Source organism: Copadichromis virginalis, linkage group LG1 (assembly GCF_057382275.1).
Source record: "Copadichromis virginalis isolate Kocher_CV1m ecotype Utaka linkage group LG1, C_Virginalis_male_GT1.1, whole genome shotgun sequence".
NCBI lineage: Eukaryota > Metazoa > Chordata > Actinopteri > Cichliformes > Cichlidae > Copadichromis > Copadichromis virginalis.
The window spans coordinates 37,441,190-37,462,591 of record NC_140618.1 but is presented as its reverse complement, the minus strand read 5'-3'; the positions used below and the strand labels follow the sequence as shown (position 1 = coordinate 37,462,591).

Below are 21,402 nucleotides of genomic sequence, written 5' to 3'. Positions count from 1 at the left end.
ACCCAAAATCATTTTTATAGTTCCACATTGATCTATACACGCATACACTGAAACAAAGTATTTAGAGTGAACGCACGTGCAGCTTACTTCAGGGTTGGAGATGATGTCGGAGAAATGTTGCCAGGTGAAGGCTCCACTTTGCAGTTGGATGTCACCACCTTGCTCAGAGCTCTGGCCGCTCAGGATCAGCAACTTATTTGCAGCAGAGTCGGTGATCAGTGAGCGAGTCTAGGCAGAGGATAGTAATACGACTGTAACAACAACTGATATATTTAGAATACTATATCATCAATAATCTACCAGAAATACAAACAAAATAGTCAAATGGCAGCACATAAGGATGATGAAAAATCTTTCAGTACCCAAACATGTGATGGACTGATTCAAAGCTGCAGACATCCAAACACTTATAGGATCATTTTATCCCACATGTACCTGCAATTCCAACTTTCTGTGTGTGAAAAGCAGCTAATCAGACACGGGGGGGGGGGAAAGGAAAGCTAGCCTTAAAGGGACAGGACCTAAAACGGCACCTTTAGGATGAACTGAAAGGGTGTGTCACGGCCTAGCCTGTACCAGAAACACAATCTACTTGTGCACAAAAGGCTCCTTGTTTTCTTTTTCTTTCATAAGTAACGGATAGCCAGATGACTGCTGTGCTCCTGGACTACCAGGGCCAACTGCTGCTGATAAGCAAAGGAAAGAAAAATGCTTTACAGATGTTTGTTAAGCAATTCAGGCAGGACGATTACAAAGTAATTAAATGTTCTTTATTTTCTTAATAAATGGATATTTTTCTTTTTGTGAATAATTGATATAAAATATATTCAATATTATTCCTTTTTGTCTATGGAGCTAACAAGTCATCATACAAAGCTGCTTAAATGTAGAACAGAGTAGCCTACATGGAGCTGGAAATGAGTAAAATAGCTGCAGTTTGTCCTCTGTGTGATGAATGGAACGCTAAATATGTCCAATCAAAATAGCTGCTCTAACAAAATGAGTTTAAGAAAAAAAGGTCAGTCAGGCTGCAAAAACTCCTGCTCCTTTTTACAAATCTAAATATAGCAGTTTAAAAATGAGCGCCTGTCACTTAACACCCAAAATAGAATGTTTGAAAAAGTATTTTCTATTTCTGCGACAAACAGGACCCATTTTAGGCACATTTAAAGTCTCGATTTAGTCATAAGTAGCTGAGAAGCTGAGATTCCAGAGGCCTAAGGAAAATGATTAAAAGGAGAATAAACACACAAAACTGTGAGTTTCTTGGGCAGCTTGAGGGACCAGCTGTTTCAGTCCTGTAGATGTAGACTTGGCAGTAGTTCCACATTGATCTACAGATGCAAGTTACTCGTGAAGGACTAATTAAATGTTTATAGTGACTAATTAAAGCTATGAGGTCGACCTGTGTAAACAAAACTAGTATGAAAGTTGTTATCTGCAGTCAAAGACAGATAACATGAACACACTGTCTGTGACTCACACTGTGGTCCTTCAGCTGACAAAGTGTACTGATGCTAATCAGAGAAGCCTGGGACAGGCATGGACCTCCAACTCTGGGATCCCTGGTGAACAGCAGGTATTGCTACGGTCTTCATAAGACAAACTGAGTTCAGATCACATTGAACACTTTGGCCCAGAACTCCTCAGTGTGACTTAAATGAAAAAACTTTTCCAAATAGGAACCAAACACTTTGATCATCGCCACGCACTCGTTTCCTGTATGCTCTCTGAATGTGACTCACCTCTGAAACAGCAGTTTCCTCTGATGGGTTCACCAACACAACTGTCTGGAGGACATCACTCTGATACTGGAGAATTCTCTGGCCTGCAGGAACAGATACATAAAAACTTAAAAGGTCTTCTGATGACCAGGCAGGAACAAGAAGCAAACCATCAGCTGATTAAAGCCAAACAGATTAGAATTTCTGGTACAGTACAAATGCAGAGTCTCACATGTACCTCTGTCAAGTAAATATTAGGACTGTAGAGCATCCGTAACTCTGGATGATAAGCATGGCAATGCAAGTTAATATTTAAGAGCATTTCCATGTATTTATTGAGTTTTAAACTTTATACTGACACCATCATTAAACAAAACAAAACCAACATAACAGGACAAAACAAAATAGGCAAAACAAAATAAAACAAACAACCCGGCTCAAGAATACAAATAAATAAATGGAAAATCCAGACACTTTGATTATGAGATACAATTAACAATACACATATGTAAAATAGCAGTGACATGCTTGCATTATACCAGGGCCTGTGAGAAAATAGCAGAAATATCCAAACCGGCATACGCCATAAATGGGTCCCATATTTTATTAAACTTTTTGTCCCTACTATGTAACTTGCATATTAAGAAATCTAGTGACATATATTCCAGTACCGTCCGGTGCCACTGACTCTTAGATGGGGCCGTATCCGTGATCCAGTTCAAAAGGACACATTTCCTTGCACAGAATGTAAACAGTGCGTAGAGCTGCTTTCCAAACTTCCCCCTGATTGTGTCGTTTGCCACTCAAAGTAGCATACACAATGGGTTGCATTCAGTGTCAGTGGTGAAGATCTTATCCAGTTCACACTTTATGACAAACCAAAATTGTTGTATTTTCCGGCAGGACCATAGACAGTGCGTGAGGTTGCCCACCTCTATTTTACATTTAGGGCTAGGGATGGGTACCGGTATCCGGTGCCATGATGGCACCGGTTCTGACATAAACGGTAGTAACCAGACCGAAAAGCAGCGCACATTTCAGTGCTTTATTTCGGTGCTTTTTTTTCCTGAGCTGTGATACACTTTAGATTCTAGCCAATCATTTTACGTTTCCGAGGATAGTAGGCGGGGCCAGGTACGTACGTTCTTTTAGAGCAGAGCTACAGATTAAAAATGACCAAGGCAAAGCGGTCAAAAGTCTGGCTGTACTTCACAGCAAAATATGCAAACTCAGCAGCCTGCAACAAGTGCTTTAAGCTGATACTGTGATACTGTCAAAGGAGGTAACACCTCAAATCCGATGAAACACCTGGCGACGCATAGCGTTTTTTTAAAAGCCGAGAAATGCGCCGTATTTGATAGCTTGCTGCGAGACCTCACACCGAGCACATCTACTGTGGGTGGGTTGCCTGTTATCGGACCCGGAGTTAGCAACATCCCCCAAAAACACGAAGAGGAGAGTCCTGGCCCCTAGCCCTGCCAGTGTAGCAGAAATGATGACGGCAGCAGCAGCCGTTCTTCTCTGCGTGAGTAGCTTAATGTTGTTCGTGTAATTTACGTTGAGTAGGCTAACCACGTTATTACATTAATGCATGTAAGGTGAACTAGCAAACATCATCATAGCTACATGCGGCTGTCTTCTTGTTTGATGGCAGATACTCCCTTCACCCTGGCCAAAAAGGCTAAAATGACCAAAGAAAAAGTGGAAAACAGTTAAACATGAGAGGTTTTTGGACAAAGTTTGTTTTTTCCATTGTTTAAGCACTGCTTCCAGCCAAGAGTGATGCCATAAATCCCCTATAGCTGCAGAAAAGGCTAACATTGTTATCTTTTTACAAAAAAACCCAGCTGAACATGAGAGGTTTTTGGACCAATTTTGTGTTCTCCATTCTTTAAGCACCGGTTTAAGCACTGGCACCGTTTCAAAAGTACCGGTTTGGCACCGGTATCGGATAAAACCTAAACGATACCCATCCCTATTTAGGGCATAGCGGAGAAAGGTCTGAATTGTATTTATGGCGTTGAGAAGGTGAAATGCGAGCACTGTGTAAAATTTTAATTTGGATTGCCTTTACTTTATTACAGACGCTCAGAGATTTAGCATTCTCCCAGACTTCGTCCCATACCTCGTCACTAATCTCTATATGTAATTCCTTTTCCCAAATAAGTTGTGTCCATGACCCCAAATTCTGTTAACAGGCCATAACAAATTTTTATAGAGGTTCTAAGATTTGGCTGAAATATCTGCTTTTCACAGTTAGAGACGGTTTGATTAGTAAGTATTGTTGTAGCCCTTTGGATGTGGTCCCTCACTTGTAAATAAGTCCTATGAATGTTGTATTTATCGATTAGCTGGTCAAAGGACATAAAAGTTAGACCCGTCCATTCAGTCAGAAAAGGTAGAAATACCATTCGCAGCCCAGTTCCAAAAGCCGGGGTCGGTGGTTCCAGGCAAAAAGAGAGGATAATCGGATAACGGAGTGAAAAGAGATGTTAGGTGAGACCTTCCTTCTAGTTTTTGAACCATTCGCCAAGCTCTAACAGTAGATAATGTAAGTAAGTTGCTACAGAACATCCTTAAGGTCTTGAGTTTTCCCACAAAAAGCAAATTTTTCAAAGGGAAGCTGGACATAGAGCTCTCAATATCCAACCAGACAGGAGAAGGCTGTTGTACCCAATCGGCAGCTATACGCATATGGGTGCTCAGCTGATACTTCCTTATATCTGGGAAATCAAAGCCCCCCTTTGAGGATGGAAGACATAACGTGGATATTTTAAGACGAGGTTTCCTCCCTGCCCAAACAAAAGAGCTAAACCAGCCATTTAGAGTTTGGATAGTTTTGTGTGGGAAGAGGGTCGGCACCATCTGTATTGGGTAAAGTAGCCTGGGTATAATGTTCATTTTCAGAAGAGCGATACGACCGAGCCAGGACTTTACCCCCCTATTGTAAAGTTACTTTTATACATCTGGTCGAAGGCGGGTGTGACCCTAATTCCCAGATACGTAAAGTCCTGTGGGGACCAAGTGAAGGGAAATGAAGACGGGGCCCGGTTTTTGTTTCAGACTGCCCAATGGCATTGCTTAATTTTATCGTTTTATATTAATTTTATAATTAATTTTATAGCCTGAGATTTCACTAAACTTATTAATAGTTTCAACCAGAGAGGGGATTGATGATTCCAGCCGAGTCAACACAACAAGTACATCATCAGCGTATCTTGTGCTGTCTTTGTCCTATGGATAGACCATGTATGTCTGCCTGAGCTCGTACTGCCTCTGCCAGTGGCTCTAAGGCAAAGAGCAAAGGGGAGCGGGGACAGCCTTGTCTGGTTCCCTTCAGTATCTGGAAGTTGGAGGACCGAAACCTGTTTGTGAGAACTGCAGAGCAGGAATTGTTATAAAGTAACTTAATCCAGTTTTATAAAGTTTCCACTGAAACCGAATTGGTGTAGTGTAAAAAGTCAGGTAAGACCATTCGACACAGTCAAATGCTTTCTCGGCATCAAGGGAAATCACCACACCAGGGCCCTATTTCAGGAAGCCAGTTTAGTGCAAACTCTGAGTAAGTATACCCTGAGTTAACGAAAACTCTGGGTTTTCGGTTTCACAAAGCAAGTTTAGATTAATTCCGAGTGAGTTACTATGACGACACACTCCGTGAAGCTAACCTGCCCCCTAGCAGGTTTACTTCAACTAACCCTGACTTTCTCCGCCTCTTTGTCGGAAACCTGACTGTAGGAAGTGTCAGACATGGCGTGCTCCTTCCTTGAAGAGCCAGTAGATGTTGAAGCCCAAATTCTCCACAGAGCTCTCCGCCGGGAGAGAGTGATTAGAGCGCATTTTATCATTTCCTGATGATTTCCTGTGTGAACGTTACCGTTTTTCAGCACAATCTATCATTTATTTGAATAACATCCTCAGGCCTAATATTGCTCATGTGACACATCGCGGACATTCTCTCAGTTCTGTACATATTATTTGTATTGCACTTCGGTTTTTTGCAAACGGGAGCTTTCTGTATAATATTGGTGACGCTGAGCACGTTTCCAAGGCTACCATCTGTCGGGCAGTCAGGAATGTTACAGTTGCACTGAAACGTCTCCTGTACTCGTTTGTGGTGTTCCCCGGTCATAGACCCACACGATTTATCAAAGAGGGATTCCACAAAATTGCAGGTATCAGGATGAACGAAACTTAATTCATGATGTGGTGATATTTGAACTACTACTTAAATTTTACATTTATTCTCACGGTTCCCAGGCGTGATTGGCTGTATAGATGGCACTCACATTCCAATCATTGCTCCTTCAGTAAATGAAGGAGACTATGTGAACAGGAAGTCTTTCCACAGCATTAATGTACAGGTACATAGCTCCCTGTAGCATTTCAAACTAACAAATTATTTCATTATCGTAATGGATGCTAATTTGTGTTCTCTGCACTGTGAAGATCATATGTGATGCTGCCAACATTATCACAAATGTGGAAGCCAAATGTGGAGGACCCCCACCTGTTTTTCGGGCCTCCGCTTTTTTTCTAGTGGCTATAACGGGTCGCATTTGAGCATACAGAGTAAGCAAATATGTACTTGTAATGTGCTCAGATAATTTCAATAAGTGCTTACAGAGGGGAAATTAATGTAGCCTCTAACTGCAATTGATTTACATCGGACAAACAGACCAAGCACTATGGCTCATAATACAATTACACCTTACCTGTTTGGACTATATTTTTATATTTCATTTTTACTTGCTGCCAGGAACGTTTGGGGCCTGTTGGGTTGCACCTGCGCTCACATCACATCACAAAATAAAATGTATGAAATAAAAAATGAAATAAAATATAATAAAATAACGTGTTAAGATTATGTTGTTGTCAAGCAAAAAGGTGATAACAAAGAATTGGCTGAAAAGCGATCCTTTAAAACTGGAAGACTGGATGGACGTAATCGAGGACATATATACAATGGAAAAAATGACTTACACTCTGAGACTGAAATCTGACAAACACCGAAAACAGTGGACAAAATGGATAATTTATAAGTCTCAGTCAGCCTTATAGGGCGGGACCTCTCGTGGTTTTTTTTTTTTTTTTTTTTTTTTTTTTTTTTTTTTTGTGTGTTTGTTGTTGTGTTATTATTTATTATTGTCTTGTCCGTATGTAATACAAAGGAAAAAGTACAAAATAAAGAGTAAAAAAAAAAAAAATAACGTGTTAAATGGGTGGAAATCCCTAGATCAGTGTTTAAATTAACACTCACGCATTGACTCTGTCGGCTATGTTTTGCCATGCATGCTCCCTTTCTTTTGCAGCTGAGGCTGCGTTACTTTTTTTCTGCAAAATTTGCATGTTATCGCTAGCTTCTATCTAAATACAATATAGCATGTCCTGACTGCGGGGTTTTGGAAAAAAATTTAAACGTACAGCTCTGTTATCACTTCCAACATAAATGAAGACAGAAAACTAAACAGCAGTGATGTTTGTAGGGTTACTGAACTTTGGCTAGCTGGTATATAATGATGTGCTACGTGACCGCTAGCGACACAGCTATGTTAGCATAATATAAACAAGCTAACTTTTTTCCCACTCGATAAAAGTTAACGTGAGTGTTCTCGGTGGTCAGGAACAAATGTAATCGCATGGCAGGATGCTGTAAAAGGACCAAACTTCAGCCAGGAGAACAACTGAGATAATCCATCCATAATACGAGGTTAGTCATTCATATACTGCTGCATGGGCTGGGCTGTAGTTACATCCTAAGGTTTTAAAAACTGAGCTTAAATAAATGATTAGCGGTAATAAAAGCCGAGGGAGGTCAACAGTGATCACTGACTGTTTTAGGAGCTTTTTGAGATTAAATAGAAGAAAATACATAACATTAAACATGTTAACAACACAAAAGCCATATGAAATGCAGACTACTTTAGGCTCGGAAGTAGGATTCGTCACGTCATCACTTAACGACCGGATGAATGAAAACTGCCGCATGGTCTATGACTATGTTACCAATCAAGCTAGATCTGATGGTAAAATAAGGTTTGGGACGAAGAAGTAGTAATTCTTGTATAACAAGTATGTACTTTAGAGAAAAGGGTAAATTCCTTATTTGCTGAATGCTGTGCTCTCCACACCTCAACATAATCCAGTTCCCTACATAAGGTAACGAGGGTCTTGGCTTGAGGTGAGAGAGACAGTTTACCCTGAGGAGATTTATCCAAAATTGGGTTTAAATGACAGTTAAAGTCCCCTCCAATGAATGAGTCTCTAACATTTAAGTCCACAAATTTTGTGAAGGCTGTAATCAAAAAGTCTCCTGGGTGACCAGGGGGACAGTAAATATTCATAATGGCAATTTCTTCTCCGTATAAAACACATTTCACTATCGGTATCCCTTACAGTGGGGCAAAAAAGTATTTAGTCAGCCACCGATTGTGCAAGTTCCCCCACTTAAAATGATGACAGAGGTCAGTAATTTGCACCAGAGGTACACTTCAACTGTGAGAGACAGAATGTGAAAAAAAATCCATGAATCCACATGGTAGGATTTGTAAAGAATTTATTCGTAAATTAGGGTGGAAAATAAGTATTTGGTCACCTCAAACATGGAAAATCTCTGGCTCTCACAGACCTGTAACGTCTTCTGTAAGACGCTTTTCTGTCCCCCACTCGTTACCTGTATGAATGGCACCTGTTTGAACTCATCATCTGTATAAAAGACACCTGTCCACAGCCTCAAACAGTCAGACTCCAAACTCCGCCATGGCCAAGACCAAAGAGCTTTCGAAGGACACCAGGAAAAGTATTGTAGACCTGCACCAGACTGGGAAGAGTGAATCTACAATAGGCAAGCAGCTTGGTGTGAAAAAATCAACTGTGGGAGCAATCATCAGAAAATGGAAGACATACAAGACCACTGATAATCTCCCTCGATCTGGGGCTCCACGCAAGATCTCATCCCGTGGGGTCAAAATGATCATGAGAACGGTGAGCAAAGATCCCAGAACCACACGGGGGGACATGGTGAATGACCTGCAGAGAGCTGGGACCAAAGTAACAAAGGTCACCATCAGTAACACACTACAACGGCAGGGAATCAAATCCCGCAGTGCCAGACGTGTTCCGCTGCTGAAGCCAGTGCATGTCCAGGCCCGTCTGAAGTTTGCCAGAGAGCACATGGATGATACAGCAGAGGATTGGGAGAATGTCATGTGGTCAGATGAAACCAAAGTAGAACTTTTTGGTATAAACTCAACTCGTCGTGTTTGGAGGACGAAGAATACTGAGTTGCATCCCAAGAACACCATACCTACTGTGAAGCATGGGGGTGGAAACATCATGCTATGGGGCTGTTTTTCTGCCAAGGGGACAGGACGACTGATCCGTGTTAAGGACAGAATGAATGGGGCCATGTATCGTGAGATTTTGAGCCAAAACCTCCTTCCATCAGTGAGAACTTTGAAGATGAAACGAGGCTGGGTCTTCCAACATGACAATGATCCAAAACACACCGCCCGGGCAACAAAGGAGTGGCTCCGTAAGAAGCATTTGAAAGTCCTGGAGTGGCCTAGCCAGTCTCCAGACCTCAACCCCATAGAAAATCTGTGGCAGGAGTTGAAAGTCCGTGTTGCTCGGCGACAGCCCCAAAACATCACTGCTCTCGAGAAGATCTGCATGGAGGAATGGGCCAAAATACCAGCTACTGTGTGTGCAAACCTGGTAAAGACCTATAGTAAACGTTTGACCTCTGTTATTGCCAACAAAGGTTATGTTACAAAGTATTGAGTTGTATTTTTGTTATTGACCAAATACTTATTTTCCACCCTGATTTACGAATAAATTCTTTACAAATCCTACCATGTGAATTCATGGATTTTTTTTTCACATTCTGTCTCTCACAGTTGAAGTGTACCTCTGGTGCAAATTACTGACCTCTGTCATCATTTTAGGTGGGGGAACTTGCACAATCGGTGGCTGACTAAATACTTTTTTGCCCCACTGTATACCAGGGGTCGGCAACTTTTCTGATGATGAGTGCCATCTAAAATTTCCTCAGAAGTCAATGTGCCATATGACTGCAGTAGCAATAAATTTAATAACACACTATATTAACAGTTACACACTATATAGAACAACTTTATAGATTATATTTGTTTGCAGATGTTGGCAGCTATCAGCGAATAGTTATCAGCTATTTTGAAACAAAAAAATAAAAAGACAAATGCTATCTATGGTCTCCTCAAAACAATGATAAGAAAAATAAACTGAGCCAATATGGCATGTTTGTTAATACAGAGATACACATGTTAATGTGATCTCTGGTCTCCCACTCAGAGACACAGGTCTCCGAGTGTCCAGCATTCAGACGGCTACCTGAGGACTCATGTGAGAGAAAATCTGCTCACACAGATATGTAGAGCCAAAAACTGTCAATAAGGCCTCTGCAATGTTCTGAAGACAGTTAAACTTGTCAGGTAGTGATGTCCAGCAGGTGAACATGCAGCTCCATGAACACGCACAGCTGTGGATTCCAGCTGCTTTCGCAAACTTTGACCCCCACAGAGTCGAGCTTTTCAGTTCAATCAGCTGCATTTTGATGTTGCATTAACTGGCATTAACTCAGCCAGTTAATGCGAGACAAATCCAGCTGCTCATTAAAGCTTTCTGGTTCAATGAGAAAAGAAAACATTGGTCCATACACCTGAAAGTCCCGAAAACACATTGTGAATTCTGTCTCTAGTCTACAGATGTATCCGTGTATTTCCACGGTGCTGATGCTGCGCTGAGCCGACAGCTGCTGAAGCATTTGAAGTGTTGGAATGTGGAAATTTCAGCATTGCTTGAAAAAACTGCCAGCAAGCAACGTCCCTCTCACCAGTAAGCTAAGTTTTTTTTAGCCAATTACAAGTTGAATCTGGTAGTTGGGGTTGTTAGCTAAGATACCGTCATTAAGAAGAGGCACAACTAATGTGTCTATGCGAGCTAATTTGCGATGTGCAACGCTGGCCCAGCCATTTATTTTTTGAGTAATCCTGGAAAATCATCACTGTGGCATTCCCGTGCTTCAAGGGCTGGTTGTCCCTGCTCATCGCCCATGCTGCGTTCATAATCCGCTGTTTGTCTTGATAGTTGTGCAGTCTCACCAGTGCAGGACATGCTCTCTGTCCAGAGGACGGGGCTTGCGCTGCTGTGTGCTGCGCTGCTGTGCGCTGCGCTCTTTCCACTTTAACTCGACCTGCTTTTGTTTTGATATTGAGAAGCTCAGGCAGCCAGCACTCAAAAAAAAAAACTGATAGGGTCGCTAACTTCTGCGCCCTCCGGGAGACCAATAATACGAATATTTTTCCTCCTCCCTCTATTTTCCAAATCATCAGCGTGCTCCGCTAGCTCCTTTACCCGTTTCTCCAGTGACTGGAGCTTATCCAGCGCCGGGTTGGTGGCATCCTCCAAAACTGAGATCCGGGCCTCCGCTTCCTTTATCCGTGTCTCGTGGTCCTCCAGCTGCTTTCCTTGTGCTTGTAAAAGCAGAGACCGTCCAAGTTTATCTTCAATAACTTTAGTGAGGTTCACAGTTACTTCCCGGATCACCTCGCGGACCGCTGGTTCGGATCTAATATCCAACAGCGCGTCGGCTCCCATGCTAGTCCTCTCATTAGCTTCTCTGCTCTGTAGGTTGGGGCCCTCCGTGGTGTCAGACACTACAGCTTTCCTTTGCGGCATGTTGTCGGACTGTTTCAAAAGGTAGTTGCTGATGCACATCCCAGACTTACAAATAGTTAATATCCGTGTTGTAGCTTTAATTGTGGGTTATCAGTGTAAAATCAGCGAACTGGCGTGCTAGCACTCTCTGGTACAACTTTACTTCAAGCCGCCATCTTCAAGGAATTTAAGAGCATTTCAATGACAATGAGGTTCAAAGTGCTTTACATAAACTATACAAGTCACATCAGAGCTTTTTTAAGCGTTCTGCTTCCAGAGCTCAGATTCATTTTCTCCACTGACATTCCAGACAATCCTCCAACAAGGATAACCAGCTATGAGGTGAATCGTCACCATGAACAGATTTGTTGTGTAAAGAAGAGCCGAGTTATAGGGGGTGTCCAAATTCACGGGCTGCATCCTCCTGACCAATTGCGTCACAGCGACATGACGAAGGCTGTTCATATCCTATCATATCATCGTTGTATTTTTACTCAGTTGTATATAGTATTTGTATTTGTATTCTATTTTTATCTTATTGTATATTTATTTTATTTTATTCTACTGTATATAGTATTTTATTTTATTCTATTCTGTACAGTTGTGTACTGTATTTATTCTTATTGTATTCTAATTTTTGCCTCATAACTTTTGCACTGTCCACTTCCTGCTGTGACAAAACAAATTTCCCACGTGTGGGACTAATAAAGGTTATCTTATCTTATCTTATCCAAGAATTCATAGCGCGGCCCAGCCGATTTCCAGTTTCCAACAATGGCGGCCGCTACTCAGTTTTAATATTACTCTTATTACTCTTTCTGGGTCACAAAATAAACTTTTCAGGCGAGAATGTAGCTGTGTAAACTTCAAATATCTGTTTGGTTTATCAAGATATCACATATTTGCAAAAGTGCTCCAACGTCCGTTACCCACCAGCTCGATAGCTAGCCGGGAGCTCGAGGGTCATTCGAGCTGCCGAGAACAGCAAACTCCCAGCACATCATTTTCAGATCACCGCGGACTTTCACTACTCAGGTTAAATGTAATAAGTCACTTAGATAACCTAAAAATGTTATTGTTTCAGCTGTTTTCAGCTTTTTTCAGTGTTTTATTTGTTCGGTTTGGCTCAGATTAAAGTTATTAGATTAGATTAATAAAGTTTTATTTTATCTAATCCCCTGGGTGGTTTTCATACAGCTGAATAAACGTTAAACAGAAAACTGATTAAACAGAAGTGTGAGATGGTCGAGAATTTACGCCAGTGTCCTGTTATATTTTAGATAGCAAGGAGCAGACGGCTGAGTTTATTAAACTCCACCGAGACAGCGGTGATTCTAATCTGAAGGCTAGACCATCCAATTTCACAGCCGTTTACGTCCGGCCTACCCGACCTTCTGAGGACCCGGCCCACGTAGACTTGTGGTTTCTGAAGCTTCACGCTCTGCATGTAACCTCACAGTCATGGGTTTAAACACATCTGTGGTTACAGCAGCCTCCACCATGCAGTCACAGATATTGCTGTTTCAGTTTTTGTCAGTAGACTAGTTCTTTTCCATGAAACTGCTAATAATTTTTTTTTTTTTGTTAAACCAAGGACATGACGGTAGAAAGTCATAGCCCAAAGAAACGCTGGACAGTTACATCATTATACTGTAGCTCATAATCAAAGTCTCTGTGGAGAATATGGGTGGGATTTTTACTTCTGAAATCTCACTATCGACATCAGAGCATTTACACACATATCAAAAAGAATATTTAAACACAAAACAAGTAAAAAGAGTGAAAGTTAGAGAACAGTTTGTAGTTCTGTAAATGAAGTCAGTGTACAGCTGAGAGTAGCAGAAGGCTTTTTTCAGAGTTTGTTCCAAAACCCAGATATGCTAACATGCTGTCATGCTAGGACATGTTATCGTGTTAGCAAGTTAGCATTTTCTAACACAGCTACATGTATATCAGCTGAGACTGCTGGAAATGTAATTGGTTGGGAACATACAGGCTCATACATCAAAGCACTGCATGAATATAGAGTCAATATCAACCTTCTTTACTAATATCTGCAAATAAAATGGCATTCGGTGATATGAGTGGGTACTGTTTATCTGTTGTGTCCCATCAACAGGCTAAAGGTTTGAAGATGAAGAGATGAAATAATAATAATAATGGATTGCATTTATATAGCGCTTTTCGAGACCCTCAAAGCGCTTTACAATTCCACTATTCATTCACTCTCACATTCACACACTGGTGGAGGCAGCTACAGTTGTAGCCACAGCTGCCCTGGGGCAGACTGACAGAAGCGAGGCTGCCATATCGCGCCATCGGCCCCTCTGGCCAACACCAGTAGGTGAAGTGTCTTGCCCAAGGACACAACGACCAGGACAGACAGAGCTCGATCGAACCGGCAACCTTCCGGTTACAAGATAAGCTTCCCAACCCCCTGAACCACAGTCGCCCCCTGAACTATGGTCGGGGTGACGACCGAACTGAAACACTTATTATTACATTACATCTGCATCAAACACTGCGACAAAACTGAGTGTAATGTGTCAGAATGGAGCAAAGTGCTGGTGATAATATAATGTCCTGCTTTCAACATTTGCAGCAACAATCCTTAACATCCTCAGCTCCGCCCTCTGTTTTCCACACTGGGTTTTTTCTTCACTGCCACTAACTAAAGCCCTGATGACAGAGGGGTGGGGGTTCAATCCTACATCTTTCTCATGTACAATCACAACAATATTGCCAAAAAAAAAATCCACAGCCACAAGTCTTACTGTTGCTATGGGCACGCTTCACTGGCTCCTGCTGCTGAGTTACACTGACCCAGTCTTGGCTGAGGGAGACGCATTGCAGCATTTCTGTGAGAGGGAGGGGAGGCTCGCATTGCACGCTAGCATGCAAGCAGCATTACACAGTATAGGAGGTAAAAGCCAGTGACAGAGCATCAGCAGTATAATAACCATGTAGGCGGTTCGGCCACGAGAATCTATATTTAGCACAAAAGATGCTCCTCAACCTTGAAAACGTGAAGGAGCTGACACTGGCTATTAATGGGTCCTTTCCCTGCTGGAAAGGGAAGGTTAGTGAGGGTGGGGGGCAGCACTCGAGGAGAAAATGACATGCCTTAATGTTATAAGGATGCACGGAGGGTCAGAGATAATCCATCGACATGTTCAAGTCGTAGTCAGGAGCAAACTAACAGCTAGTGTCATGTCTGCTCAGTAAACACATGTGCTCCAGCTTTTCACATAATGTCAAACCTGTGAACAATCTGCATTTGCTCAGCTGCTGATCAAGCAAGCAGAGTGTAAAAGCACCAAAGCAGGAGCATCATGAGCATCGCATTTTCGCCAACTGGTGCTGAAAGAACAATGAAAGATCATATTTCTATTCTTGTTTTATATCATTTTCAGTATGAATAAGGGAGAATGTAGGCTCTTTGATTTCCAAGAGATCCACAACCGTGCACGTATTTTATTGACATGAAATCTACCAAAATAGATCTATAAACATTTGAACTGCAACACTTTCTGAATTTCAAGTCTTTAATTGAACTCACCACAGGCATTCGAACAGTTTAATAATCCTGGCTGAATCACTGTGAGCCTCTTAGAGCTTTGTTTGCTCACATTCAGCATGCAGCTGTGAAGGAAACTGTTTTTCAGTCTTTTATTTAATTAACACTGCTGAACATCTGTGTATGTTCTCAGTCATCCAGGTCATCTGTTTCTTTCCAAGCTCCTGAGACTGCTGAACATCTCTAACTGACTGAATTACACAGCTGAGAAGTCTGTCACCTGTTTATCCCAAATTTGGGGGAACAGTTGGAACCTCGCAGTGAATTGGTAGCCTGGTGTACCTCCACACTGTGCCAAGGCAAACTTGTTATGCATTTCCTTTTTTTCTTTCAGTGTAATGGCTGCAATGCATCAAGGTACAGGTGGGACAGGCCAATATCAATATACTCTGCTCTCGACCTGGGTCCTGCACAGAATCCTGCGGTGGGTCGGTGCCCTCAAGGAGCTTGCTAAATAAATCTGAATGGATTAAGTGCTATTATCTAACTGAGGGTTGTGGGGGCGCTGGAAATGATCCCAGCTGGGATAGAGGTGAGTATATGTCTTTGTTCTGTGGAGGAAGCCAGAGTGTACGGACAAAACAAGCAAACATATACGTCCCGGCCAGATGGCGGATTCAAACCCACGACCTTTCTGATGTGAGCTAACAGTGCCACTTCGCTTCTTATGTGTTTTTCTATTTCACATCTCTAACATCAGAATCAGAATACTTTATTGATCCCTAGGAGAAATTCTCTTTTGTTACAGTGCTAAACAAGCATTAACAAAGACAGACAATACACTAACTAAGAATAGCACAATATATATTGTAAAGCGCTTTGGGTGCCTAGAAAAGCGCTATATAAATCCAATCCATTATTATTATTATTATTATTATATACAGGCATATATATACATAAAGTCACTTATTAATAAATGTCTGAAAAAGGAAGAACGTGCAAAAAGGGTGTAGCTGTTGCAGTAAACAGTGTGTTAAGTGGATGCGTTGTACAGGGAGCCACAGGCAGGAATGATTTCCTGTGTCGTTCAGTGGTGCTTTTCGGTAATCTCAGTCTCTCACTGAGCGCGCTCCTGTGACTGACCAGCATGTCATGGAGTGGGTGGGAGGTGTTATCCAACATTGTCTTTATCTTGGACAACATCCGCCTCTCCGACACCACCTTGAGGGAGTCCAGCTCCGTCCCCACAACATTACTGGCCTTACGGATCAGTTTATCGAGTCTGTTGGCATCTGCGACCCTCAGCCTGCTCCCCCAGCATGCAACAGCATAGAGGATTGCACTGGCCACTACAGACTCGTAGAAAATCCCGAGAATTTTCTGGTAGATGTTGAAGGACCTCAGTCGCCTCAAAAAATAGAGACGACTCTGGCCCTTTCTGTAAAGTGCTGTGGTGTTTGTAGCCCGGTCCAGTTTATTGTCCATGTGTACTCCAAGGTATTTATAGTCCTCCACAATGTCAACACTGACCCCCTGGATTGAAACAGGGGTCAAGTGTTTCCTGGTCTTCCTGAAGTCCACGATCAGTTCCTTGGTCTTTGCCACGTTGAGCTGCAGATGATTCTGTTCACACCACGTGACAAAGGAGTCGACCACAGCCCGGTACTCTGTCTCATCAACCCTGCTGATGCATCCAACCACCGCAGAGTCATCAGAAAACTTCTGAAGATGGCAGGTCTCTGTGCAGTGGCTGAAGTCTGTGGTGTAGAGGGTGAAGAGGAAGGGGGAGAGGACAGTCCCCTGTGGTGCCCCTGTGTTGCTGATTACCTTGTCAGAAACACACTGTGGGAGACGTACATATTGTGGTCTTCCTGTCAGGTAATCAACAATCCAGAACACCAGAGAAGCATCCACCTGCATCGCTGCTAACTTATCACCCAGGAGGGTCGGCCTGATGGTATTGAAAGCACTAGAAAAGTCAAAAAACATGACCCTCACAGTGCTCGTCGGCTGGTCCAGATGGGTGTAGACACGATTGAGCAGGTAGATGATGGCGTCCTCAGTTCCGAGACGAGGCTGATAAGCGAACTGAAGGGGATCCAGATGTGGTCTTACTATGGGTCGCAGCTGGTCCAGGATGAGCCTTTCCAGGGTCTTCATGATGTGGGAGGTCAGTGCCACGGGCCTGTAATCCTGGGGGCCACTGGAACGTGGCGTCTTTGGTACAGGGACGAGGCATGATGTCTTCCACATCACCGGGACCCTCTGCAGACTCAGACTCAGCATAAACAGTTTATGAAAGACTCCACACAGCTGGGGGGCACAGGCCTTGGGGACGAGGGGACTCACTCCGTCTGGTCCAGCAGACTTGCCTGAGTGAAGTCTCCTCATTTGCATCTGAACCTAGTCTTGACCAAAAGTGATGGGGGGGTTTCAGAAATCTCACAGGAGGCAACAGCGCCATGTGAAGAAGAGGCTGGCACAGTGGTGTGGCTCTGGATTCCAGGCTGACCACAGGTGAGGTTGTGGGGGTGTGAGCAGACACTGTGGTGTCGAATCTATTGAAAAACAGATTCAACTCGTTAGCTCTGTTCTCACCTCCCTCAGCTGCCCTGCTGTTGGTTGGCCTGAATCCAGTGATGGTCTTCATGCCCCTCCACACCTCTCTCATGCTGTTCTACTGGAGTTTCCACTCCAGCTTCCTGCTGTAATTATCCTTAGCCTCTCTGATCTTGTCCTTTAGTAACACCTGGATCTTCCTCACCTCCTCTTTGTTGCCCCCTCTGAAAGCCCTCTTCTTGTCGTTGAGGAGGGCTTTGATGTCCTTAGTCACCCACGGCTTGTTATTTGGGTAACAATGAACAGTCTGAGCTGGAACAATGGAGTCGGTGCAGAAAGTTATGTAGTCTGTGATACACTCAGTAAGCCTATTGATGTCCTCGGTGTGAGGCTCACAGAGTGTTTCCCAGTCGGTCACCTCGAAACAGCCCTGTAGTTCCGCTAAGGCCTCCTCTGACCACCTCCTAATGCTCCTCGTGGTCACAGGTTCCCTCATGTGGAGCTCAAAGGGAAATTGTGCTCAAACTTAGGTTTCTGTATATGTCACAACAGTCACAATGGGTTCATCAGCAAACACATCAGGACCACTGATGGTACAGTCGAGCCTAACATTAACCCCAGCTATCGTTATCTCTTCTGTTTATCTAACTATTATCACATTATAATCATCACAAAAATCCTCATTTTTTAACTTTGGCCATGTTTTAATTTGAATGACTCAACATTTTAAAAGTGTTTTCAACAGAAAAACACACCCCGGCTGCTCTGAGTTGAACCTTTCCTTATCTGCAAATAATGTTAATGCTTCTGTTAATTTTGATATCACTAGCCATATCTGATTCTGAGTTCTCATTCCTAATAGGAAAACAAGCACCAAGATACCATCAGAATAAACAACATTCTAGATTTTAGTTCCAAAGAATTATCAGTATGGCTGTTCTGCCATGTGTCGAGTGGGTTTTATACTTTCCACGTCCGTGACTCCGCTAGAATCTGCTCGGATGCCTCAAAGATGTATATCAGGAATGATTCGGCTGTCGGATCTCCAGCTATCATTGTCTGTGTCTGCAAGAGGGTATAATCCAGGTTTTACAATAAAGTCAAATGTCCGGGAGTTTATGAAAAAGGTTTATGATGTCAAATGGAGTTAGAAGTTAGCAGTAAGCTAGCTAGCTAGTTGATGTATAAAAATGTTTCTACTGTATTTTTAAATTAAACAAAAATTTACAGCATAGCTTTGGACATAAGATAAAACAGAGACAAAAGTCCAGCTTGCTGACCTTCAATAATCACTTCATGGCTACCTACAGATCTTTGGTTAGCCTTAGCACAGGCTAAGTTAGCACGGGGAAGATGTGAGACGAGGGTTAAAATGAGTCCTTGATGGGTCATTATATGGCTTTACATGTGTTATCTTACTCTAATATTTCAATTTCTTTGATAATCTGAAACAGTTACAAAAAACTCAGTAACTCATGAAGGGGGCAAACACCTTTTAACACCACTGTATGCTAGTTTCAGATATCTTGGTTAGTCCAAACAACAAACTAGAAAAGCATTCAGAGCCCCATCCTCAACCAACACCAGTAACCTGCCTCGAAAAATTCCTTTAAAAATCTAGTAACCATCTGTGATATATGACTCTACCAGTCGTCTGTGTTTAAGCCTGTGTGCCTGTTCTCTCGCTCTCTCTATATGTGTGTGTGAAACAAACATCCTGTAGCCATTACCCATCATTCTTCCCTGCTGCCTCTGTGTGTGACGAAACACTTCCACTCCAGCCCACTAATATAAATGTTCTGCATGTCTGAGAAGCCTATTAACCGCTTCACACTCCTCACCCTTATTTGTACTTAATAACGTGTCTGAGGACAATCTCCTGTAAGGCCACTTCTGTGCCCACACATCACTCACACTGTTATCATGGAAACAAATGCAGCCCAAATGTAGTGTGGGCCTCTGTGGCTCATGCTTGTGATCTGGCTGAGCAGCATGCACTAATAAAGAAAGATTAACTGAAGCAGAGTAGGTGCTGCAGTAGAAATGTGACAGTCTATCAGCCTCGTTGGCTCTGGCTGTTTCTAATAACAACTGCATGATGACTGTTCACTGTGGCCTCTAATGGGATGGAGAAGAACAATATAGCTTCAGGATGTTGGCTGTATAGAATAATTTAATACTCTATATCAAATGGACCTCACCATGGTGTTGTGAAGGCCTTTTTATATTTTATATTTAGTCTTGTTGTGTTCTTGTGTTCTGTTACAGGTTTCAGTGTTTCCTTTTCTTCTCAAGCTTCTTTCTTTAGTCTTTTTATCTTAAAGGTAAATTTAGCCATGCGTCTGGAGTTTATATTTCCTGTCTGATGGTTTTCCATCCTTTCCTGATTGTCAACTCACTATAATTGTTTCCAATTGTACCTCACTTGCTAATCAGACCTCTGTGCATACACCTCCTGTATGTTGCTTTGCTTCTTGCATGCTTATGCTGCTAACACGACAGTGGCTCTCTGCAAGCACCTTCACAGATAGCATGCTAACGCTAAGCTAGCCAAGAACCCAGAGTGAATGCCGACCCCAGCCCAGCAGCCAGACCCTGAACTTCAACAGGTAACAAACTAATGAGCAGTCAGGTTCCATTTCTACCTGTCTACATGTTTCTGAAGTAAAGCCACCATGGTGATTTCTTTTAACATCTCTTTGTTCTGGTTTTCATCGTTCCTTTGTGTTCTTAGCTTTGTGCTCATAACTAAATACTAAGAGAACAACTGTATGTGTTTCCTCATTGGGATAGGCTTTTGTGCTTGTGTTTATATTGGTTAACAGTAATTATGCGACAATGAATTTTAGGTTATTTTATGAAGAAACATGAAAGTAATGTAATGAGTAGTGTAATGAATTACTTTCTCCTGGGAGTAATTAAGTAAAGTAACGCATTAATTTTAAGAAAGATTGGAAATACCACCAACATGCACAAACATTTGGCCACACACCATGCAATTAATTTGCATGAATGTAATGTCTTTGATATGCAGCTTAGAGATGGCAGTGACTTTCAAAGCAAAACCAATGAGAACTGATAACAGAATCAAAATGGAATGGAAATGAAAAGTGATATTGATAATGGAATCAGAAAAGCTAAATTCTTATTGATTCCCATTCCTACTCAGGACACCTGTCAGTCAGTCCTGTTAAAAGGGAGTTTTTCCTTCCAACTGTTGCCAAAGTGCTTGCTCATAGGGGGTCATATGATTGTTGGGTTTTTCTCTATTTGTATTATTGTTGGGTCTACCTTACAATATAAAGTGCCTTGAGGCGACTGTTGCTGTGATTTGGCGCTGTATAAATGTAATTGAGTGTTTTTTACTCCCCAAGGTTGCTGCTTGGTAACAACTTGCTTGGTTTGGCTTTGATATTTTTTTCTCATGTCCTTTCCAAATAAGTTTTTGTGGGTATTTCTAGAAAACAGCATTTATGTTGATTTTTTTCTTTTAACTTGTTTCTTTTTCATGGGAAATTTTCTTTTTGATAATCCATCAGAACATCTTGAAGCGTCCTGCTTTCTAAAACGATCCATATTTAAGAACTGCTATGAAGCGTTTTATATTAGTGTGCAACCTCTATGTTGCAAAATCTTGTAGCAAGTTGTTTTTGCAAGAGAGTGCACAAGTAAAGCTTCCCCCTACACTTGAAAATTTGAGTGAGATGTCCGATAGTGAGTGGGTGCTCACAGCACTGAGGAATACATCCAAAGCAGCACCAGCCTACACGCTCCCGTCTCCATGATAGGAAGTGCTTTGCATCTGCTATCGTCCATGCAGGCAGCGGCACATTTACTGCCAAATCATCTCCAAGCCGAGGGCCACACTTTCATAAAATGCCACCTAAGTGATCTCGGCTGTGTGTT

At 42.3% G+C, this 21,402-nt stretch overlaps 1 protein-coding gene across 2 annotated transcripts in view; it reads right to left on the bottom strand.

Annotated features, from left to right (window-relative positions):
* map1aa (microtubule-associated protein 1Aa) overlaps nt 1-21,402 on the bottom strand; it is a 62,013-nt gene that overhangs the window by 12,005 nt on the left and 28,606 nt on the right. For both annotated transcript variants that reach the window (XM_085461426.1, XM_085461433.1), the window contains 2 exons: nt 1,746-1,828; nt 88-228 (listed from right to left, as the gene is read on the bottom strand). In XM_085461426.1, the coding sequence (XP_085317552.1) occupies nt 88-228; nt 1,746-1,828 (224 nt within the window). The remainder of the gene's footprint in view (nt 1-87; nt 229-1,745; nt 1,829-21,402) is intronic.